The sequence below is a fragment of the Pygocentrus nattereri genome, chromosome 6 (genome assembly GCF_015220715.1).
Source record: "Pygocentrus nattereri isolate fPygNat1 chromosome 6, fPygNat1.pri, whole genome shotgun sequence".
Taxonomy (NCBI): Eukaryota; Metazoa; Chordata; class Actinopteri; order Characiformes; family Serrasalmidae; genus Pygocentrus; species Pygocentrus nattereri.
The window spans coordinates 2,526,463-2,552,114 of record NC_051216.1 but is presented as its reverse complement, the minus strand read 5'-3'; the positions used below and the strand labels follow the sequence as shown (position 1 = coordinate 2,552,114).

Here is a 25,652-nt window from a genome sequence, read left to right as displayed (position 1 = left end):
GTTCAGGCAATTGGGACAAAGGCAGTATTTTGCATTTTTGTTGCATTTAAATATGAGTATTGGTACTGGTGAGAATTTTTACTGAGTAGTGAAGAGCCTTACTGAGTAATATTGAGTACTGATGGGTATTGAGTGTTGACAGGTATGATTTAGTACTGATAAGTATTACTGAATACCGTGTTGAATGTTAACAGGTATTATTTAGTATCAATAAGTATTAGAGTATTGTATTGTGTCGATAGGTATTATTTAGTACCCATAAATACCACTGAGTACCGCGTTGTGTCAATAGGTATTATTCAGTACCGATAAGTATTATTGAGTATTGATAGGTGTTTTTGAGCAGTAATAAGCATGTTAAACATACGTCTTGATTACTGAGTAGCGGTCATTATCATTAAACATTGTTAACTAGCATTTATCTTTCTAGATTTCAGCTCAGGCTTTTATTTCTGCCAGGGTCTGAGCTGAAGGGTAATTTGGTAGTTTGGTAAATACTGTAAATGCTAAATACTGTAAATGTAAACTGCTGAATACTGATAAGTGTTAATAGTATATCAGTAGCCCGCTGTCAATAAACAAAGAACACTCATTTTACCATGTCATTGGCAAAAACGGCTGACATCACAACTAATATAATCATATCCCATAAGGCCGGCCATAATCCAAGGACAAGTTTCTGGATGTAGGTGACATCAACGTTCAGCCACTCTTTCATCAAAGAATTGCTCCGTTCAGATTCTTCCCTGGAGTCTCGTTGTTCCATATTGTCCCACAGATTTTCAAGAGGGGATTCAAACCTGGGGATTTTGTGGGCCGGTCCAGATGTGTGAAGCTCCTGAACGTTCATCCTGCCAATCAGTCACATTTGCAGCCCTGAGAAAGTGAAGATGTCATGTTGTCATGTTGGAATACAGGGATAGGAATGTTCCTTGGAAAGATGATGAACAAAAGGCAAACCTGGTTGTCCAGCAGCTCAATGTCCGCACTGTGGTTCAAGTCAATGGTCACATCAACTAAAGAACCCCCTCAGAGAGCTCCTCCAGCTTGAACCACACCTGCACGCCGCCCTCACTGAAGGCTTCCTGAGGTCTACGATGAGCATGACGCCGAGTGTCACTCACACACAGGAAGAAACCAGATTCATCTGACCACGTGACACGTTTCCAGTCATGACCAGTCCAGTGTTTTTGTCTCTTCGTCCACTGTAACCAGCAACTCTGTGAGCAGAAGTGAGCAAAGGCCTCTTGCGTGCCTCTTCATAGCATGCAGCTCCCTGCAGAGGTTCTTTCAGAAATTGGTTGTGAAAAACCTGCGTTGATTTCTACGAGCATGAAACATGCCGGCGGTCCCTGTCTGTCAGTTTCGTCTTTCGGCCACAATTCCGATGAGAATTTCACGCTTGTTTTATTAATTTTTGCCACTGCTGGTCAACTCGTATGACTGTGCACTTCAATACATCTGCAAATTCAGCTACTTCCTTCACACTGTGGCCTTTGATGCCCTTTTAGCCAATCAGTAACATCTGCTTTGAGACCCATTTTCCACACAGTGAATGAGACCATTCACTGCAGTGTGCCACCTCTTCTCAATCTACGAATCCAGTCGCGGACCTCTCAGGTATTTATAGCCCAATCATCCTTGTGCAGCGCCATCTGAAGTTACTACCACCTTAAACATACAAGGTGACTGATTGATTTTTTGTCCAGGGAGCGCAGATTTGTGACAGTATTTGAAGTAATATTTGCTGGATTACATGAACGCCTGGATTAAGAATATAGACAGAACACTGATTCAGAACTGTGATTGGTCAGGATGCTCACATCACAGTACAGACAGTTTTGTGACTGGCTATCTGCTAAAAGCTCCACCCAGTAACAGGTCTTTCTGAACAGCAGCGCTTCAGAATCCTGCTGGAGAAGCTAAAGATGAAGATCCGGGACACGATCTGTGGTGTGAAGTGGACTTTATTGTGACAATAATATTAACGTCAAAACACAAAGATATGAATTTGAAGGGCAGGGGGCGCTAGTGCCATCGCTGTTGACCCCAGCACCTTAAAGAACAGACAGCTCAGACAACCGAATTAAAACTGGAGGGGAAAAAACAAAACAGAGCGCAAAAGAACCACGACAGGCTCAGGGCATCAACTCAAACTCAGCTACACGAAAATGACTTTCACTGAGCTGAAACTGACATTCAATGAATAAAAAAATAATAATCGCTGTCGTCATCATCATCATCATCACTGACATCATCATCATCACTGTCATCTTCATTATAATCTTCGGGGGCAAAACACAAGAAAATCCGATTTTCAGTAGTGACCTGTGGGAAAACAGAGGTTCACATAAACAGACATTCAGCAGCAGTGTGTGTTACTCTATAACGGGCGCAGGCAGCATTCCAGGACTTCTGACTTGGGCACTGTTTTGGAATTGGTGGCATATGCAGATCTACAGTATTTTGGGATTAAGGATGTAGAGTGTGTTCTGGGAATGGGGGTCTACACAATGTTTTGCAATTGAGCTTTTCTCCTGAGGATCTACACAGTGTTTTGAGATTGGGGATATAGACTGTGGGGACTTCAGCAGTTGGAATTGGGAATGCAGGCAGTGTTTTAGGATCAGGGAGGAATTCAATGTTTTGGAACTCAGGATAAAGCTGGTGTTCTGGAATTGGGGACAGTGTTTTAGGATTGGGGGTGCAGATTGCATTTTGGGATGTTTTGGGACTGTGACTAAAAACAAAGGCTATTTTTTGGGGTTGGGATACAGGCAGTGTGTGGCAGATGGCTTTGTTGGGATTGGGGAGGTACGCAATGCTTAGGGATTCGGAATATGGGCAGTGATTTGTGATTCAGGACGTCAGCAACATTTTGGGATTCAAAATATAGGTGGCATTTTGGGACTGGGGATATAGGGATTGTTTGGGGATCAGGGGCGTGTGTTTTGGGATTTTGGAACATAGTTGTCATTCTGGGATTTGAGGTGGTGCGGTATTTTGGGATTGGGAGTGTAGGCAGCATTCTTGAATTCAGGATGCATTGTAGTGTTCTGGTAATCAGAGTGTAGCCAGTGCTCTGTTACTCACGGGGGGAGTAGGAGCGAGAGCGGGATCTGGAGCGGTACGTGCCGCGGCTGTAGTACGGAGATGGAGATCTTCTCCTGAAAGACAGCAAACACTCGTTATAAACTCCTTCATTTCACCCATTACTTATTTACCCTCACTGCCCTGACCCGACTCTCAGCTTCTGCATCCGCTGAACTTTCAGCCTCTCAACACTCCTCCTTTACACTCCCACTGACTCTGATTGTGATGTGTAACTATAATAATTATTATTAGTAATATTTGAAATTACTCTAAGAACCAGAGAGAAAACTGTAACCTTCAAACACGCAGACAGACACAGATTCAGGAGAACATAATGAACGAAGAATTCCTTTATAAGACTGAACTAAAGTCCTGCTCTAATTTAACTCCGTCACAATGCTCAAGGAAAGGCAGGCTTGTTATCCACACTTCTCCGAACAACTCTACCAACTACTAGAAGTTCATAATATTTATTATTTTTTTGTACTTTTATAGCTCCATTAATTACTTTTGAGACATATATAACACACTCTGTCAGACGGCTGTCAAATAATAACCTGGTCAGGGAGGACACATTCAGCTCAGTGGTGGATCTGGATTTCTGAATGCAGGTTAAAACTTGAGGATGATACTGAGAAAAGGAGATTTCCGTTATTCTGTCCACTCAGTGCTGTGCCGTCTCACCTGTACGACTTGCTGTAGTAATCCCTGTCGTCATAGCGATCGTAGCCTCTGTCGTAGCCGCGGTCATAGTAGTCGCGACGCCGGCTCATGCTGGGGCCTCCGCCACTGCAGCGCGTACACACACACACACACACACACAAACACACACACAAACACACACACACACACACATTAAGCAAGCAGAAACAGCCTGAGAACCTTACTGATGGTAAACGATGGAGCTCACGCTGTACTGAACACTACTATAATCGATTAAACGACGCTGCTGAATCACCACCTTCTCGCTGACCATCAGTGCATGGTCACATCGTCTTCATGAGGCGGGAGGTTAAACACTCACTATGTGGGTCGGCCCATGTAGATGCCGGGGGTCGGGGTGTGGGGTCTCTTCGTGATGGAGAAGTCCACTCGGATTCTGCGGCCGTCTAACTCCATCCCGTTCGCTCTCTCTTTGGCCTGGAAACAGGACACAACGTCACATGTCAGTAAACACAGAACTCCATGTATTCAAAAATATATCACGATACTTCAATACACGATATGCATTATGAGTTTTAATAAGTCGGAACAGAAAAAATAAAACCTGTGGTGCCACATATTAAATACTACAATAATAATAATAATAATAATAACCTAAACTGGTCCGTCATGGTGAAGTGAGAGCTGAGCCAGAAGGCGAAGCTGTCAATTTACCGGTCAATCTACGTTCCGCCTCTCACCTATGGTCACGAGCTTTGGGTAGTGACCGAAAGTGGTCGGTTAGTGGTGGTTGGTTAGTGTAGTGGTTAACACCTCTGCCTTCTACACTGTAGACTGGGGTTCAATCCCCACCTGGGTAAACACCCTATGCTATACCAATAAGAGTCCTTGGGCAAGACTCCTAACACCACCTTCACCTACCTCTGATCAAAATTGTAAGTCGCTCTGGATAAGAGCGTCAGCCAAATGCTGTAAATGTAAATGTAATGTAAATGAAAGAACGAGATCGTGGATACAAGCGGCCGAAATGAGTCCTCTCTGCAGGGTCACCGGGCTCTCCCTTAGAGATAGGGTGAGAAGATCAGTGATTTGGGAGAGGCTCGGAGTAGAGCTGCTGCTCCTCCACTTGAGAGAAGCCAGTTGAGGTGGTTGGGGCATCTGGTAAGGATGGCCTTTGGACGCCTCCCTAGAGAGGTGTTCCAGACATGTCCGACGGGGAGGAGACCCCGGGGAGGACCCAGGACACGTTGGAGGGATTATATCTCTCAACTGTCTTGGGAATGCCTCGGTATCCCTCGGGTAGAGCTGGAGGTGGTAGTGGGGGAGAGGGAGGCCTGGGCCTCTTTGCTTAGGCTGCTGCCCCTGCGACCCGGACCCGGATAAGCGTTTGAGGATGGATGGATGGATAAAAATAACCTACAATGCTTTTTGTTTAATGTTTTTTTTTTTTTTAATTGTATATTTATTGGATTTTATAATTAACAGAGGGAAACAACAACAAAACAACAACAAATCAGAAAAAGAGGAGAAAAAGAAGAGAGTAATGTAGAATAAGATGAAATAAAATATAATAAAACAAAAACATTGTTTAATGTTTTACAAACTTGTAAAGCAGTAAATACAATTATTAAACAGGCCTAATGAAGGTCTCTGTGATGAAACATAGTTATTCAGTCTTCTGACGTCAATTTATCACCATAACGATAAAATACTGCCAAACCGTCCGATATAATCCCATATACACTACATTTCCAAAAGTATTCAGTCACCTATCCAGGGTGGGCCGACATCATATTAAACCCTATGGATTCAGAAAGGGATGTCAAGTTCATATGCGTGTGAAGCCCGGCGGCCTAATATTTTTGGCAATACATTGTATATTTTGCATATATAATTCCATATTTCAGGGATACCCAACCTTTCACCACTCATGGCCCACACAGCAAATGTAACACAGCAAATATACCACCGTAATGGACATGGCTCATCAAATTTCAATCAACTGACAAACACAAAGCTCCTGCATTTCTATTTGTACTTATTCATCCATCACAAAGATCGCCAACTCCGTCAGATACATCAGTTATGCAAGACTGACCAATTGAGTCTGATCTAAAGATTTATTTTGTTGTTTCATTTTCACAAAAACATATCACAATTATAATGTGTCATATTTAACGTTATTGGTTTGGTCAAGTGTCTATGCAATAAATGACTGCCGACGGCTGCCTAGCAATACCACCACAGCCTACGGGTGGGCCACGGCCCACAGGCTGAAACCCGCAGCTGGATTTCATTTACTTCATTGCTTTGATTCAATTTTCCTTCTGTTTTTAACTGTAGAGTGTATTTTTTTAGCTCATCGCTTCTTATTCACCACTTCGTTCACACGCTGTATTACTTTTTTAATATATGGCCACTTATTTTCATTAGCAGCTTTGAAAATGATACAAATAATCTCTAATACATGATTTAACATCACAGTTCTAGAAGCTTTTGTACATGATATTTTCTCAAGTAAACATCATCATCCGAGGAAAAAAAGCTCCAAAGTTACATTGTAGCTGCAGACAGCGCCCTCTTTTGGTTAAACCTGAAATTAACTCACTCTAACTCAATTCTAATGTAATGATGAACAGAAACGTCTGGAGCCCGGCCACCTGCTGTCACCAGCCGTTACATGTTTACATATGGAAGGTAAGCGTGGTGTTGGGAGTGAAAGGCGTCACTCTGGACACGATTCTAAGGTTATCTGTGCTTCTCTGATCTGATGCTGGACTGAAATGGACAATCCTGTGGTTTCTGCTGTGTGTAGAGACAATCAACACTTAAAGAACCTATCAAGGAGCTGAGCTGACCTCCTGTGCGTCGTCTCTGTTTTCGAAGTACACGAAGGCGAAGCCTCGCGAGCGGCGGGACTGCTGATCGTAGACGATGCAGACGTCCGCCAGCGAGCCGTATTTGGAGAAAACCTCCCGCAGGTCCCTCTCTGTGGTGTACAGACTCAGACCGAATACGCCCAGGCAGTGGTTCGGGTCAGGGTTCGCCTGCAGGCGCACACACACACACATTAAAGACACACACAGACACACCCACACAGTTCAGAAACTCAATACATACAATCACTCAGTCACAGACATGGAGCAGAAAGTACATCTACAGCAGTTAGAACTACAACTAATTTACACCACGATAACGTTAAATACAGCTAACGTTAGATACAGCTAACGATAACGTTAAATACAGCTAACGTTAATGTTAGATACAGCTAACATTAAATACAGCTAACATTAAATACAGCTAATGTTAACGTCAGATACAGCTAACGTTAAATACAGCTAACGTTAACGTTAAATACTGCTAACGTTAAATACAGCTAACGCTAACGTTAAATACAGCTAACGTTAATGTTAGATACAGCTAACATTAAATACAGCTAATGTTAACGTCAGATACAGCTAACGTTAAATACAGCTAACGTTAACGTTAAATACTGCTAACGTTAAATACAGCTAACGTTAACGTTAAATACTGCTAACGTTAAATACAGCTAACATTAAATACAGCTAATGTTAACGTTAGATACAGCTAACGTTAAATACAGCTAATGTTAACGTTAAATACTGCTAATGTTAAATACAGCTAACGTTAACGTTAAATACAGCTAACATTAAATACAGCTAACATTAAATACAGCTAACATTAAATACAGCTAACGTTAACGTTAAATAGAGCTAACGTTAATGTTAAATACAGCTAACTTTAAATACAGCTAACATTAAATACAGCTAGCGCTAACGTTAAATACAGCTAACATTAAATACAGCTAACATTAACGTTAAATACAGCTAACATTAAATACATCTAACGTTAAATACTGCTAACGTTAAATACAGCTAACGTTAACGTTAAATACTGCTAACGTTAAATACAGCTAACATTAAATACAGCTAATGTTAACGTTAGATACAGCTAACGTTAAATACAGCTAATGTTAACGTTAAATACTGCTAATGTTAAATACAGCTAACGTTAACGTTAAATACAGCTAACATTAAATACAGCTAACATTAAATACAGCTAACATTAAATACAGCTAACGTTAACGTTAAATAGAGCTAACGTTAATGTTAAATACAGCTAACTTTAAATACAGCTAACATTAAATACAGCTAGCGCTAACGTTAAATACAGCTAACATTAAATACAGCTAACATTAACGTTAAATACAGCTAACATTAAATACATCTAACGTTAAATACAGCTAACAGTGAGCTGATGTGAAGTTATTGTTACTCTGTTCCCGACGTGTCGTCTGCGGTTGCTCATCGGCGAGCGGCTGTGGCTCCGCCTGCGTCTGGAATCTCCACTGTAGGAGCGGCTGCGGGAACGGTGACGGCGAGAACGGGAACGAGAGTGGGAACGGGAATAGTGCCTCCGAGAGCTCCGGTGGGAACGAGATCTGAAGGAGGAGGGAAAAAAATTCTTTAAAAAAGGCAGAACAGACCAGACAGAACAGACAAGACCAGACAGAACAGACCAGACGGAACAAACGAGACCAGACAGAACAGACGAGACCAGACAGAACAGACTGGACAGACCAGACCAGACCAGACAGACCAGACCAGACCAGACCAGGTGAGACCAGACAGACCAGACCAGACCAGACAGACCAGACCAGACCGAATAGACCAGATCCGACAGACCAGAGAGAACAGAACAGACAGAACAGAACAGACCAGAAAAAACAGACCAGACCAGAACGGACCAGACAGAACAGACCAGACCAGACAGAACAGACCAGACCAGACAGAACAGACCAGACCAGACAGAACAGAGGAACTGCTTTAACAACCATCAGGCACCAAAATCTACTAGCAGTTATACTTAAAAAATAAAGTACCTGCAGCCAGAGGGAGTCAAAAAGGGCCTTTAACTTCAACGGAAAACATTTCTATGAATATTTCTAGATGTGAAATGGTTCTATATACACTAATTACTCACATAAAAATCAGCTGTAAACAACAGCGCCACTTCTGGATAAACCTGGAATTAACACTGAATTAAGCACTGAACCGTTTATATATATATATATATATATATATATATATATATATATATATATATATATATATATATATATATATATATATATATATACACACACACACACACACACACACACACACACACACACACACACACACACACACACACACACACACACACACCATCCATCCATCCATCATCTTCCGCTTCTCCGGGGTTCGGGTCGCGGGGGCAGCATCCTGAGCAATGAGGCCCAGACCTCCCTTTCCCTAGCCACTTCCACTAGCTCCCTGGGAGGGATTCCGAGGCGCTCCCAGGCCAGCTGGGCGAGATAGTTGCGCCAGCATGTCCTGGGTCGTCCCCAGGGCCTCCTCCCTGGTGGACTTGCCTGTGACACCTCCCAATGGAGGCGTCCAGGAGGCATCCTAACAAGATGCCCGAACCACCTCAACTGGCTCCTCTCGACGTGGAGAAGCAGCGGCTCTACTTTGAGTCCCTCCCGGATGACCGAACTTCTCACCCTATCTCTAAGGGAGAGTCCAGCCACCCTGCGGAGGAAACTCATTTCGGCCGCTTGTATTCGCGATCTCGTTCTTTCGGTCATTACCCAAAGCTCATGACCATAGGTGAGGGTGGGAACTCCCATGAACCCTCCAGAATCCTGGAGAGGGTAAAGAGTTGGTCCAGTGTTCCACGACCAGGGCAGAACCCGCACTGCTCCTCCTGAATCCGAGGTTCGACTATAAGCCGGACTCTCTTCTCCAGTACCCCTGCATAGACCTTACCAGGGAGGCTGAGGAGTGTGATTCACCTGTAGTTGGAACACACCCTCCGGTCCCCCTTTTTAAAAAGAGGCACCACCACCCCAGTCTGCCAATCCAGTGGCACCACCCCCGATGTCCACGCAATGTTGAAAAGGCGTGTCAGCCAAGACAGCCCCACAACATCCAGAGCCTTGAGGAACTCGGGACAGATCTCATCCACCCCTGGAGCCCTGCCGCCAAGGAGCTTTTTAACTACCTTAGCGACTTCGGCCTCAGTAATGGACAAGCCTATTCCCGTGTCCCCAGACTCTGCCTCCTCACTGGAGAACGTGTTGGTGGGATTGAGAAGGTCCTCAAAGTAGTCCTTCCACCGCCCAATGACGTCTTCAGTCGAAGTCAGCATCACACCATCTCCACAATATACAGTGCTAGTGGCACACTGCTTTCACCTTCTGAGTCGCCTGACGGTTTGCCAGAATCTTTTCGGAGCCACCTTAAAGTCACTTTCCAAGGCCTCACCGAACTCTTCCCACACCCGGGTTTTTGCCTTGGCAACGACTGAAGACGCAGATCGCTTGGCCTGTCGATACCTGCCAGCTGCCTCTGGTGTCCTACAGGCCAACCATGTCCGGTAGGACTCCTTCTTCAGCTTGACGGCATCTCTCACCTGGGGTGTCCACCACCAGGTTCGAGGATTAAAGCCCCAACAGGCACCAACTACCTTGCGACCACAGCTACAGTCAGCCGCTTCGACGATGGAGGAGCGGAACATGGCCCATTCTGAGTCAATGTCCCCCACCTCCCCCGGTATCTGGTCAAAGTTCTGACGGAGGTGTGAGTTGAAGATCAATCTGACAGGTTCTTCTGCCAGACGTTCCCAGCAAACCCTCACTATACGTTTGGGTTTACCTGGTCTAACCGGCATCTTCCCCCACCACCTGATCCAACTCACCACCAGGTGGGGATCAGTTGACAGCTCAGCTCCTCTCTTTACCTCCCTCCTTCCCTTTACACCAGGATGGCAAATTCGCCACTGGCGCCCTGTGATCTTCACAGATGAAAGCAGGTTCACACTGAGCACATGTGACAGATCTGACAGAGTCTGGAGACGCCGTGGAGAGCGATCTGCTGCCTGCAACATCCTTCAGCATGACCGGTTTGGCAGAGGGTCAGTAATGGTGTGGGGTGGCATTTCTTTGGAGGGCCGCACAGCCCTCCATGTGCTCGCCAGAGGTAGCCTGACTGCCATTAGGTACCGAGATGAGATCCTCAGACCCCTTGTGAGACCATATGCTGGTGCGGTTGGCCCTGGGTTCCTCCTAATGCAGGACAATGCTAGACCTCATGTGGCTGGAGCGTGTCAGCAGTTCCTGCAAGATGAAGGCATTGAAGCTATGGACTGGCCCACCCGTTCCCCAGACCTGAATCCGATTGAGCACATCTGGGACATCGTGTCTCGCTCCATCCACCAACGCCATGTTGCACCACAGACTGTCCAGGAGTTGGCGGATACTTTAGTCCAGGTCTGGGAGGAGATCCCTCAGGAGACCATCCGCCACCTCATCAGGAGCATGCCCAGGCGTTGTAGGGAGGTCATACAGGCACATGGAGGCCACACATAATACTGAGCCTCATTTTGACTTGTTTTAAGGACATCACATCAAAGTTGAATCAGCCTGTCGTGTGTTTTTCCACTTTAATTTTGTGTGTGACTCCAAATCCAGGCCTCCATTGGTTAATAAATTAGATTTCCATTGATGATTTTTGTGTGATTTTGTTGTCAGCACATTCAACTTTGTACAGAACAAAGTATTCAATGAGAATATTTCATTCATTCAGATCTAGGATGTGTTATTTGAGTGTTCCCTTTATTTTTTTTTTAGCAGTGTGTGTATATATATATATATAATGTTTTTTAATAAATATCCATATCCATAAATATATATATATATATGTGTGGATATTTATTTAGTTGTCAGAACAAATTTGTATTTCTAAAATGGCAACTTTACAGGAGAAGAAAAAACACATTCTTAACTTTTAATGGCAGTAAATGGAGAAATATTTTAAATTTTAATATTAGAAAATTTCTGTTGGTCCATTCATCATTTCATGTTGTCCACTATATAAACTATAATGCCAAAAGTATTCACTCTCCCATCCAAATCATTGAATTCAGGTGTTCCAGTCTCTTCCATGGCCACAGGTGTATAAAGCCGAGCCCCTAGGCCTGCAGACTGCTTCTACAGACATTAGTGAAAGAATGGATCGCTCTCAGGAGCTCAGTGAATTCCAGCGTGGTACCGTGATCGGACGCCACCTGTGCATCAAGTCCATCCATCCATCATCATTGACCGCTTGTCCAAACAGGGTCGCGGTAGCAGTTGGGAGAGCAGAGAATCCCAGATGACCCTGTCCCCCGCAACTTCCTCCAGCTCATTCATGGGGACCCCAAGCCGCTCCCAGGCCAACTTGGAGACATAATCCCTCCAGCGGGTCCTAGGGTGACCCCGGGGTCTTGTCCTGGTAGGCCGTGCCTGGAACACCCCCACCGGGAGGCGTCCAGGGGGCATCCGGATCAGATGCCCGAACCACCTCATCTGGCTCCTCTCAATGCGGAGGAGTAGCGGCTCTACTCTGAGCTCCTTCCGGATGACCGAGCTCCTCACTGTATCACAGAGCTTGTAGCCCGCCACCCGACGAAGAAAGCTCATTTCTGCCGCTTGTATTCGCGATCTCGTTCTTTCGGTCATTACCCACTGCTCATGACCATAGGTGAGGGTTGTGATGTAGATCGACCGGTAAACAGAGAGCTTCGCCTTTTGGCTCAACTCCCTCTTCACCACTATAGTCCGGTACAGTGCCCGCATTACTGCTGCCGCCTGTCCCAGCCTACGGCCGATCTCACGATCCCTCTTCCCGTCACTCGTGAACAAGACCCCAAGATACTTAAACTCCTCCACTTGTGCAGCAAGTCCAGTCGTGAAATTTCCTCACTACTAAATATTCCACAGTCAACTGTCAGTGGGATTATAACAAAGTGGAAGCGGTTGGGAACGACAGCAACTCAGCCACGAAGTGGTCGGCCACGTAAAATGACAGAGCGGTCAGCGGATGCTGAGGGGCATAGTGCGCAGAGGTCACCAACTTTCTGCAGTCAATCAGAACAAACCTTCAAGCTTCATGTGGCCTTCAGATCAGCTCAAGAACAGCGTAGAGAGCTTCATGGAATGGGTTTCCATGGCCGAGCAGCTGCATCCAAGCCTTACATCACCAAGTGCAATGCAAAGCATGGAATGCAGTGGAGTAAAGCGCCGCCACTGGACTCTAGAGCAGTGGAGACGTTTTCTCTGGAGTGACCAATCACGCTTCTCCGTCTGGAAATCCGATGGACGAGTCTGGGTTTGGCGGTTGCCAGGAGATGGTACTTGTCTGACTGCATTGTGCCGAGTGTAAAGTTTGGTGGAGGGGGGATCATGGTGTGGGGTTGTTTTTCAGGAGTTGGGCTTGGCCCCTTAGTTCCAGTGAAAGGAACTCTTAAAGCTTCAGCACCAAGAGATTTTGGAAAAATTCATGCTCCCAACTTTGTGGGAACAGTTTGGGGACGGCCCCTTCCTGTTCCAACATGACTGTGCACCAGTGCACAAAGCAGGTCCATAAAGACACGGATGAGCCAGTTTGGTGTGGAAGAACTTGACTGGCCTGCACAGAGTCCTGACCTCAACCCCATAGAACACCTTTGGGATGAATTTGAGTGGAGGCTGTGAGCCAGGCCTTCTCATTCAACATCAGTGTCTGACCTCACAAATGCCCTTCTGGAAGAATGGCCAAAAATTCCCAAACACACATTCCTAACCCTTGTGGAAAGCCTTCCCAGAAGAGCTGAAGCTGTTATAGCTGCAAAGGGTGGGCCGACATCATATTAAACCCTATGGAGCGAATACTTTTGGAAATATAGTGTATAGGTTCATGTTCAGATCCTAATGTAGGACTAAAGACTTTTCTGTAATAGAGATTCAGAAATTCTTGAATTTCTAATCCTAAAGTCTAAAGTTGGAGCTGCTGCTGTGTTCAGCTGTGCTAATGCACTTTAGCCTAGTCTATGAGAGTCACTAATGAAGCAAACTACAGACTCCTTGGGTGACTAGCTATGTGTGGCTGGGGGAGATTAAGATTAAATTAAGATTAAGAGACCCTTATTAGTCCCACAACGGGGAAAGTTCACCTCCACATTTAACCCATCCTTGCAGTGAGAACACTTACCTGGAGCGGTGGGCAGCCCTATCCACAGCGCCCGAGGAGCAGTTGGGGGTTAGGTGTCTTACTCAAGGACACCTCAGTCATGTGCTGTAGGCCCTGGGGATTGAACCGGCGACCTTCCGGTCGCAGGGCCAGTTCCCTAACCTCCAGCCCGTGACTGGAGGTGGGGGGGGGGGGTGTATTTGATGGTTGTTATTCGACTATTAAAGTAATGAATCAATTCTGTGCTCACCCGGACTTGGACCTGGAGCGCGAATGGGATTTGGAGCGGGAGTGGTGCGAGCCTTGCTTTGAGCGGGCTGGGGACCGGCTGGTGGATTTGTGAGAGCCCCTTGGACTCAAACTCCTGGAGCCCGAGCGCGACTCCTAGAGCAGGCGCAGAGAGAGAGTGTCAGCACCGCGCAGGCAGAGGAGGTGTCCAGCAACCTCAGTGTCCATTAACTATCAGCTAGACCAGGGTGCGGATTACAGAGACTCTCAGGAGGGTCAGCCATGAACTGGATAAATTAGACACTGAAACCTGTGGAACAAACACCTGCACCTGTGTTCAGCTGGGACTAAGATCACTGTCATGTTCCACCGGCTGCTGAGACGTGTGTTTCAGCTGCAGTTCTCCAGCCAGGAAAAACCCAGGCGGTTCCTTTGAGCGAGCTGAACGATTTGGGAAGAATATCTAACTGTGATTCTTGCGACTGGAATCGATTATTCTCTATAAATTGATGCTCAGACCCGTTTTCTCTGGTTTGAGGCACGACCCCTTAATATAGTGATCCTGAAAGCCAGTTAGTTGTGGTTGTGATGTCACACCAGATGGAGGTTTGGTTGCCTCTGATTGGTCCACTCTACAGTATAAAGTGTTAATAGGTTAAATTTCCACTCTTAAAGCTTTTCTGAAAATGTGGGCTATAATTTATAAAACTGCAGTTCTTGTGACTTCAGTATAAAAACGACTGATCTTCCAGGTCTAACTGAGCTGCTCTTACACGGCAGAACCAATAACACACTGATATCAAGCTGCTTCACTTCTAACATCCAACATCTCATGCAGTCAATTCTACTCAGTTCTTATGAAATGAAGCACCTTCTGTATTTGAACTAGTGTCAGTAGCCAAAGTGGAGGAAACCGGCTTCACAAGCGAGCTACTTATGTACTCTTAAAAAAAAAAAAAAAAGATGGTTCTTCAAGGGTTCTTTCATAAAGAAAATGGTTCCATACAGAACCCTAAACAAACTATTTACATGCTTAAAAGGTTCTTTGCATGGTGAAATAGATCTACACATTGATGGAGAATGTGTTGTGTATGGTTCTATATAGCACCAAAAAGGGTTCTCTGCTAGCGTTACAAGCCTGATACTGTAACAATCACAGAAACCTTTTGGAAAAAAAATGTTCTATACAGAACCACCAACACTCAGAAACACCACTTTACACGCATAAATGGTTCTCTGCACGAAAAACGGTTCCACAGATTAGTGCACAATGTGTGGTGTGAATGTGGTCTAAATAGGGTCCAAAAAGGGTTCTGCTATCACTACAAGCTTAACATCAGACCAACTGCAGAACCCATGTGGATCCTATATAGATGCTTTTTGAAACAGCATCTGTATAGAACCATCTACAGTACATTCTCCAATCTGAAGAATCATTCTGGCATGCAAGGAACCATTTAACCATTAACCATTTTCATTGTCACAACAGCAGATCTTTGACGCTGTATAGAACCACCTGGAAAGGATGGAAAGGTGGAAAGCAGGGAAAGGGTCCTTTGAGGGTTCATGGTTCTATAAAGAACCCTTGAAGAACCATTCTAAGTGTGTAGCTACTTGATTAGCCACCAATCATGCTAGTACGGGTCATTGTAGGAGCCACCCCATCAACCTTTGGTCTTACTTAATTTTGGGGGTGGGGGGTGGGGTTAGAGTGTGACCTGGGAGCCCCCCTCATACCACCCTTCCCTGTAAATCGTAATTCGCACCCTGGTCTGGCCCACTTAAGACTAGCCTGAGGTGCAAAATATTCAGGCTGGATTCCATTTTAATTAAGATAAAAACAGGTTTAATCAACATTAAACATTAATGAGTTACACTATTACAGCAGAGTAGATAGATAATCAATAACTAATCAGCAATAAATAGGGTTTTGGAATCAAATGAGAACATGAACAGTGTGCATGCACGCATGGGACAAAACATACTAATAGTTACTTAGCGCTGCGATCTTAATCCAGATAACTTCTCATCTTAACTTCATTACTTCAACACAACTTCAACGCCCTTCTTCTTTCTTCAGTTTCAAGCTCATGTCTGACTTCTTTCCTCTGACTTCATTAACGCTACATCTGGGAACGTCTTGCTCCGCCTCATTATTAGCATGCATTGACAATTCAGCTTCACACATCTGAGCTTCAACACATTTTCATTAACAACTTCATCTGACTTCGTCCAGCTTTCTCCTCTTCCAACCACACACCTTGACAAGAAAAGAAAAGGATGAAGAATGCGCAACACCACACATCACAAGAGTCTTGATTCGGTTTGTTCTTTCTTTCATTCCTTGTGTGAGTTCTTATGAGTGATAACAGTGCCAGGTGAGCTGGAGGGGGGAAATCTCTCATTTCTGGTCATCCTGAACCGCAGAGCTATTAATATTGCTGACCGTTACTGAATATTAATGAGCATTACTTTAAAATACGGCAGCAAAATCACAACTTTCACTCACATGCAGTTGCGGTAAAGGGGAATTCTTCCACTGATGTATCGAAATCCCTGCATAATTAACTGGTTTAGATGTAAACCGAGCGGTTTGGTGTGAAACATTCTGTTCTAGATAAACTTACCGAGTCAGAACTGTTCACAGTGGTGGTGATGGGAACCAGACGTCCCCCTCTAAAAGCTCCTCACAGAAAGTTCCTACATGAAACGGTTCTGAATTCACTGCCTGATGACTGAGCGTGTTTACATATGGTCAATAATCCGGTCATAATCAGATTTCTGCATGTAAACAGCGCCCTGAGATCTAGAAATCTGAGAAAGAGGCTGGATTTGAGCTCAGGAATCAGATTTCTCAGTGCTGTGAACTCTCGCTCTGATTTCTTTCAGATTTCTCAGCCTGAGCGTGTCCGAAGACACAGAAAAACTGTTGGAGCGTCACTGAAACCAAATACATGCTCGACGAAATGAAGGGTTTTAACATTCATGTTCTAGATGACGCATGTTAATATTTTCAGGTAAAGTGGGTCAATGTGTAAAAAAAAAAAAGGCGCACATGAAGTTTAAGTTCTACGTTACGTTTACATCACGTCTTCTGTATGCTTATTGGCTGGTTGTAATGCAGAAATCTGATAACTGTCTGACTCATGTAGACCTGGAGTTTCCCCATTATCTGATTACTGTCTGACTCATGTAGACCTGGAGTTTCCCCATTATCTGATTACTGTCTGACTCCTGTAGACCTGGAGTTTCCCCATTATCTGATTACTGTCTGACTCCTGTAGACCTGGAGTTTCCCCATTATCTGATTACTGTCTGACTCATGTAGACCTGGAGTTTCCCCATGATCTGATTACTGTCTGACTCCTGTAGACCTGGAGTTTCCCCATGATCTGATTACTGTCTGACTCCTGTAGACCTGGAGTTTCCCCATGATCTGATTACTGTCTGACTCCTGTAGACCTGGAGTTTCCCCATTATCTGATTACTGTCTGACTCCTGTAGACCTGGAGTTTCCCCATTATCTGATTACTGTCTGACTCATGTAGACCTGGAGTTTCCCCATTATCTGATTACTGTCTGACTCATGTAGACCTGGAGTTTCCCCATTATCTGATTACTGTCTGACTCATGTAGACCTGGAGTTTCCCCATTATCTGATTACCGTCTGACTCATGTAGACCTGGAGTTGCCCCATTATCTGATTACCGTCTGACTCATGTAGACCTGGAGTTGCCCCATTATCTGATTACTGTCTGACTCATGTAGACCTGGAGTTTCCCCATTATCTGATTACCGTCTGACTCATGTAGACCTGGAGTTGCCCCATTATCTGATTACTGTCTGACTCATGTAGACCTGGAGTTTCCCCATTATCTGATTACTGTCCGACTCCTGTAGACCTGGAGTTTCCCCATTATCTGATTACTGTCTGAGTCCTGTAGACCTGGAGTTTCCCCGTTATCTGATTACTGTCTGACTCATGTAGACCTGGAGTTTCCCCATTATCTGATTACTGTCTGACTCATGTAGACCTGGAGTTTCCCCGTTATCTGATTACTGTCTGAGTCCTGTAGACCTGGAGTTTCCCCATGATCTGATTACTGTCTGACTCATGTAGACCTGGGGTTTCCCCATTATATGATTACTGTCTGACTCCTGTAGACCTGGAGTTTCCCCATTATCTGATTACTGTCTGACTCCTGTAGACCTGGAGTTTCCCCATTATCTGATTACTGTCTGAGTCCTGTAGACCTGGAGTTTCCCCATTATCTGATTACTGTCTGACTCCTGTAGACCTGGAGTTTCCCCATTATCTGATTACTGTCTGACTCCTGTAGACCTGGAGTTTCCCCATTATCTGATTACTGTCTGACTCCTGTAGACCTGGAGTTTCCCCATTATCTGATTACTGTCTGACTCATGTAGACCTGGAGTTTCCCCATTATCTGATTACTGTCTGACTCATGTAGACCTGGAGTTTCCCCGTTATCTGATTACTGTCTGACTCCTGTAGACCTGGAGTTTCCCCATTATCTGATTACTGTCTGAGTCCTGTAGACCTGGAGTTTCCCCATTATCTGATTACTGTCTGACTCCTGTAGACCTGGAGTTTCCCCATTATCTGATTACTAAAGTTCATGTAAATGTGTTGATGGGATTACTGACTAAATCTGACTTCCTGCAGTTATCGGATATTAAGCGCATGTAAACACACTCACAGTTTTAGTCCCGTTTGGAGCAGATCGCGGTGTAGGATGACGGAGGGACACATGCAGGACATTGTGAAACAAAAATGTTTTCCCTCCAAATGTATCACCATCTCACCATCATCAGCCAGGTTACTGTAGTTTCTCATTTAGTTCTTTAACTCCAGGTTAGGTTGTTACTCTCAGCGGTGCATTAAATGTTTCAGTTTTGTTTTTATTCTTTCAAAAGTTTAGTTTCTATAGTTTTAGTTGTCCGCACTGTGACCGCTGGTCTTTGACCGGAGCAGAATAAAGTGATCACTGCACACCGAGCTCAGACCGACAGACCAAGCACAGAAACCCTCTCCTAACCTCTCCTCCACACTGAAAAATAAAGACACAGGTTCATTCTCAGTCATTCAGAACCGAAACAGTGCAGCCTTAAATGAGCTTGTGGGCCTGAAAACTGCTTTTTGTTTATTTTTTACACAGTTAACACTTCATATAAGCTCAGAAGACTCGTGTAGGTTCTCTGGTGGTTCTGGATGGTAAATAAAACGTCTATATCTGTGTTGTAGTCATGGTGACGTCTGGTTCCCATCACCACCACTGTAAAGAGATGTAGGATGAGCAATCTCTCTAATCTAATCTGTCTTCACACCAAACCGCTCTGCACCACTTCATTCACATCTCAAACACGGAGTTGAGCAGAAAGTCTGGAGAATAAGTGCGTTTCCCCTTTAAAACACTGTACAGAGCGGCCTGTGAGCTGAGCTAGGCTAGGCTAAGCTAAGCTATAATCAATCAATTAACCCATTTCTGATCAGGACTGCTGCTCATGGCGACTGGCCGACCCCCCTAAGACGACATTAATGCTGTAATTAGACGAAAAAACACTCCAAATCCGTCTTTATCTGTTAGATAAAAAACAAAGTTAAGCTAAGCTAGCTGGAAAGGCTAAAGCTACGCGCTAAGCTAAAGGGGGCAAATTTAGGGGTTTAAGCGAAGAACAGCGGCAGAATTAAACATTCACGGCATTATTATTCCTTTATTTACCCCGCGGTGCTAGTTACGCCTGAAAAAGCGAGGCTTTAGTTGGCTTCTCGTCCGAATATACCGTTCCACCTTAAACGCTGCAGCAGCCGAGTTAGGTTCGGGCGCCTTTTTAAGGTAGAACGGAAAATTCGAACGGCGAGCTTTCCTGAAGTAGCTCCACATTTAAAAGCACAAGGTCACACAATCATTACATTTACTCATTCAGCGTTAAACACAGCAGCGCGGCATTCAGGACACGACCGGCCTCAGCGCTGAGATACAGCGGAACATCAGAGAACCGACCGACTTCAGCGCGTTTAGCCGCTACTGAGGCTCATTACCCGCTCGGCGAACTCCCTCCCGGCGTCACTCATGCTGGTTTCTCCGGGACAGACGGATAAAAGAGAGAGAAAGGAGCGAAGAGGAGGAATAAAGGCAGAAAAGTCAGGTTACTGTCCGCCACCGGGGCAGCGCGGCGCGTTCACCCTGCACTACAGCGCCTGTCCAGCCAGGAGTGGGCGGGGCGTCTATATGGTGTGGGCGGGGTCTGGTAATTTTACATTTTGTCTATACACCCTTACGGAGCCCCGCTGGTGACATCTTGTATAAATAAAAGTAAAGCGTATGAGCGAGATGCTAATGCGTGGCCACGACTTAGTAAGCCATGATCTCGTTCCCATTCCTTACTAAGTCATGGCCATTACTTAATCTTCTCATTCCCACGCCTTACTAAGTCGTGGCCGTGCATTAGGATCTCGTTCCCATGCTTTACTAAGTTGTGGCCACACATTATTTTTACTTATACAGTATAATATTATTTTGAGGGAATGTTTTAATAGTGCGCACGTTTTCTTTAAACCTACCGAGCCCCGCTGGTGACATCCTGTATAAATAAAAATAATGCATGACCACAACTTAGTAAGGCGTGGGAACGACCGTTCTCACGACTTATTAAGTTGTGGCCACGTATTATTTTAATTTATACACCAGTGGGGCTCCGTACACTTACTATTTGGTCTGTACTTGTTATTTATTGTTAATTACTTAATTATATTATTTCTTAATACTGAATATTAGTTATTAGTAATTGTTTATTCTGATTTGATTGATTTTACTATTAAATTCATATTATGATCATTATTTTTAGCATTTTATATATTTTTACAATCAATTTTTTTCAGTCATTGATCTCAGTGTTGGCTCGGCTACACTCTGGAAAAAAGATGGTTCTTCAAGGGTTCTTTAGTAAAGAATATGGTTCTATGTAGAACCATGAACACTCAGTTACTCAGTTACTGTCCAGCACTGGTTATTAAACAGTCCAGCACTTGGAGCCACAGAGCCTCTAAACGTACGTCATCCTGTAATAAACATGTTTATTATATGATTATATAGATCTGCCTCACGTTTGCTGCAGTTTAACGAGCAACTCTACAGATTAAAATAACAACTGAGGGTTTTTAACTCAGTGTTTTGTGTTACAGGCCATGTAAGTGTCCTGCTAGGACAGCAGAGGGCGATAAAGAGTCATTTTCAACCTCACTGACTGGAGATAAGTGACGGTTTACTGTCGGTAGGTGGCGCTGTGGTATTATTCACACCAAATAATATATATTTTTCAACTATAAAATATATAATATTTATATAATATATCAACTGTGTATATATATATATATATATATATAGTTTTGGACCAACAAAAATGGTCCACAATTACTTGGAGAAAATTCTGGTTCCATTAACTTCCATTAAAAGTAATGTAGATATTTTCCTTCTCCTGTAATGTCACCACATAGAAGATACAAGGTTTTGTTCTGACAGCAACTATATATATCCATCCATCCATTTTCTAAGCCGCTTCTCCGTCAGGGTCGCGGGGGGTGCTGGAGCCTATCCCAGCAGTCTTCGGGCGAAAGGCAGGATACACCCTGGACAGGTCGCCAGTCCATTGCAGGGCAACTATATATATATATATATTTATATTTATATTTATATATGTGTGTGTGTGTGTGTGTGTGTGTGTGTGTGTGTGTGTGTGTGTGTATCATGTTGTCTTATTAGGAAGCCATGAAAACTGTTAGCTTTCCTGAGTGAGTTTCTACCAGTAAAATACTGTAAAAGGTTCTGAGTGCTTGTTTGTTTGTTTGATGCTCTCAGTGATAGACAGTAACTGAGTACCTGAGTATCTGAGTAACTGAGTAAATGTAATTAGTTCCTGTACTTTAGTATTTTTGGTGTATCTGTACTGAAGTTTCTCCGTTCTGGGCGACTTTTTCCTTTCACTCCACTACATTTCAGAGTCTAATATCCGACTTTTTCCTCCTACATTTTGAGAAATCCGTCGTTCCTTTTGGTTTCTGTGTGTATAAAAACGTAACATGTCAAAACGAAAGAAGCGCAAAGCCAGAGCACCAATCAGGGCCCAGCGGTCACTTTGTTTAGAGCTGGTTTTGACCTGTTGGTCATACCGACCCAGTGCAGCACGCGGTTCAACGTCAGCGCAGCAGCGTAAAACTTTGGGAGAGTCTGTTCAACATAAATGATGAACTAACCTAACTTTGTGTAAATAGAGCTCAATATAGAAATATGTCCACATATGCAGTCGAGACTGACGCGGCTTTTTTCTGAATTTCTACAAACACCATTTCATTTTATAGTAAATGAGTTTGGGCTGGTTTATGTTTATGAACAGACGCCTACAGATCAACATAGTAAAGGAGCTCATCTGTGATCCTGAGTTTAAAGCCAGTTTTTATTCAACTTAAACTTGGAACTAAGTTGTAAATAAATCTGAAACTGAAACTTTGCTTGTGTGTAAAAAGTGATTTCAGAGCCACTCGGTTCTCCCTGATGGAAACTGTTTACCTTCAGTGTTTTGTGCTTCTGATCATTTTAATAGACGTCAGCGTCACTAATTAATGACGTTCTATTAAAAGACTGGTTTACCAAGAGAGACGCTGGAGGACTTTCACCTGAAATGAGTTCATGAAGCCAGTCTGGTTATAAAAATGATAACAGGACATCAGAGCCAGAATTCCTCTTTTAGTACTTTTACTTTATACTTAAGTACATTTGAAGGGAAATACTTTAGTACTTTTACTCCAGTGGAGGTCTAAAGGGAGGAACTTCTACTTTTACTGGAGGAATATTTTACCTTGGGGGTCTCGACTTTAACTCAGTACAGGGTTTGTGGACTCCGTCCACCTCTGGGTGCTCTTTCCCTGTTTGACTCTTGCTCTGTTTACTGGTTTTTCATTATGGATTAGGCTCTGATGCTGCCAGCCAGACCCCTGACCGCTGACCCCTGTCTGTGATGAGTGGGAGATTTTGAACGCCCCTAAAACAATGCCAATGCAGCCCACCTACAGAAAGAAACGAGACTCACAGAGACAAACAGAAAAGCTTTAAAGGTGAAACAACAAGTCAGGGTTCACTTTGTGATGAAGGTCAGAGTCTTACAGTGAACATGACCAACAGCTGACCAGCACCGACATGTTCACCACACAATGTTACAGATTTATAAATAAATAATAATCATAACCTGTTCATCCTAAACCTACGTCCAGTTACAGCTTCATAAACATCCCATACACCCCATACATATGAGAGAAAACTGAAGACGAGCTGGTCAGACATGTAGCTGCAGCTGTAGAGGCTTCTAACGCTGGAGTGTCCCATCACTGAAGAGATCAGAGCACAGACGCATACAGTAAACACAATATTACAGGAGAGACAAAGGGCCCACGTCCCTGTAAAGAGCCATTCTATTGGTCAATTCATCCTGACCTTCCCACACGGTGTAAAGAGCAGCTGCTGAGCTCAAATGATGGAGATACATGTTTTTCTTTGGACAGCGACGATAAATATGGGCCCGTATAAACATCAGTAGTAATATTAATAGCTGCCTGTATGATGTGCAGAGTAACAGTGAATAAACAACCACAGGTTAGATCCAACAGAACACCGTGAGAAACGAAGGTTCTGTTCAGGTACGTCATTCACTCATCGAGGTACAAGCAGTCTAAATGTTCCCTCAAAGGTTCTACAGTGGAGTCAGTGCAGCTTAGAACAGATCATTTCAGTGGATTATGGTTCAGTTATGTTCCCTGACTAAAGGCGCTGAGATGGACCCCTGAGCGGACCACCCCAGTGACAGGAGGGGAACTGACCCAGAGACAGTCTAGCACCTTTATTTCTGAGAGTGAACTGTGTGAAAATCAAATTTCAGACAGTGTGTTTCACCGTCACACGCCTCTCTGTTCATAACTCTGCTATGCTTTGATGTTCAGTGACGGTACAGAACTGTGCAGAAGTCATTCAGTTCATTTCAGTTACTGTCCTGTTCACTTTTCAGTGTTTGGAAACAAATTAAACAGAAAATCCTTATTTAACTTAAAATCACTGAATTCTCAACATCTAACTGTCTGAGTGTAAGTGAGTCTCTCTCCCTTCATTCCAGCTTCCGTTCTTCTCAGGAGCCTCACTTTCAGCTCCTCGAAGAACCTGCAGACACGCCTCCAAAGCTCAGTCTGAGGAGCTGAAGTGTTTTCTGTGTTAGTCCAGTACGGAGCTCCGCTGGTGACGCCCTGTATAAACAAAAACAATGCCTGGCCACGACTTCTTAACGTATGGGAACGAGATCCTACTGCAGGGCCACAACTTAGTAAGGCATGGGAATGACATCATGCCTTATTAAGTTGTGGCCACACATTAGGAACTTGTTCCCACACCTTACTAAGTTGTGGCCATGACTTAATTAACTTGGTTCCATGCCTTACTAAGTTGTGGCCACATATTATTTTTATTTATACAGGATGTCACTAGCAGGGCTCTGTAGTAAAGAGAGGCCATAACATAGTTATAATTTTCTGGATTGTTATCTGGATATAATGAGTTAATTATCTAGTTATCTAGAGGGAACAAAAGTTATTATTTTGAGATAATTAATTAATTATCTTGTAAGCTCTTGAAATAAAGTTATCTCGAAATAATGAGGTAATTATCTTATCTCGAGATAACAACTTTCTCATCTCAAGATAATTAAGCCCTCTGGACTCACGTAGCCCTGAGCTGTTGCTGTAATTTTCAGAACTGTTATCTGCTATGATATATGACTTCAGATGATATGAAGTTAAATATCATGTGATTTCAAGATAACAGCTTTGTTATACTGAGATTACAAGATAATTATCTAATTATCTCAAGATAACAATCCAGAATATTGGATTCAAAACAAAGTCGATATTTGCATGTAGATAAGCAGACAGTTCAGAGCCTCTGATTGGACCATTATTGCAGTGATTAGAGTTTCAGCTGGCAGCAGCTCCATTACTCCTCACTAGCAACGTTTACATGCAGCCTAATAATCCGTAAATAATCCGACTAATAGCTCAATTTGAATAGAACACGTCCATGTAAGTGCCTCAATCAGAATAGTCTAGTCTGATTGAGGCCATTCGGAATACAGTTTCTATCTGACTGATCGAGGTGGGTAATCCTGTAAATGATCCATTAAATAGAAGAATAATATCCGTGTAAACGTCTGTATCCGATTACATTCCCTATCGGAAAGTTTAAGTCCGTTCTGCTTGTGCGTCGCGTCACAGTGAGAGTTTATACCGTTCAACACGGCGGAGCAGAAACTGGTCTGCAGAGGAGACGAAGTTCATGATCTGATCTTTAAAAGACGGCGGTGGGACGGACGTCCAGCTTATGTGTCTCAGAGCACGACGTCTTCCTCTCAGCCTTCTTTAATAAGGACGTGTGAAGGACGTTTTCCTGAGTCTGACGTCATTTTAAAGCAGTTAAAAACACAATCACTGCTCACTGCTGCTCATCTCACTCTGACTGGATTCACGTGATGCTGGTTATCATGGTAACGTCTACACTA

General features: G+C 43.9%; 1 protein-coding gene across 1 annotated transcript; it reads right to left on the bottom strand.

The window, feature by feature from the left end:
- Positions 1-1,949: 1,949 nt before the first annotated feature.
- tra2b (transformer 2 beta homolog) lies at positions 1,950-20,282 on the bottom strand. Its single transcript, XM_017682014.2, has 8 exons — positions 20,104-20,282; positions 14,062-14,195; positions 8,053-8,218; positions 6,615-6,803; positions 4,118-4,233; positions 3,778-3,882; positions 3,094-3,167; positions 1,950-2,328 (listed from the first exon to the last, which is right to left on the bottom strand). Exons 1-8 carry the CDS (start codon positions 20,134-20,136, stop codon positions 2,318-2,320), a joined length of 828 nt encoding a protein of 275 aa, XP_017537503.1. The 5' UTR covers positions 20,137-20,282; the 3' UTR covers positions 1,950-2,317.
- Between the last annotated feature and the right edge of the window lie 5,370 nt (positions 20,283-25,652).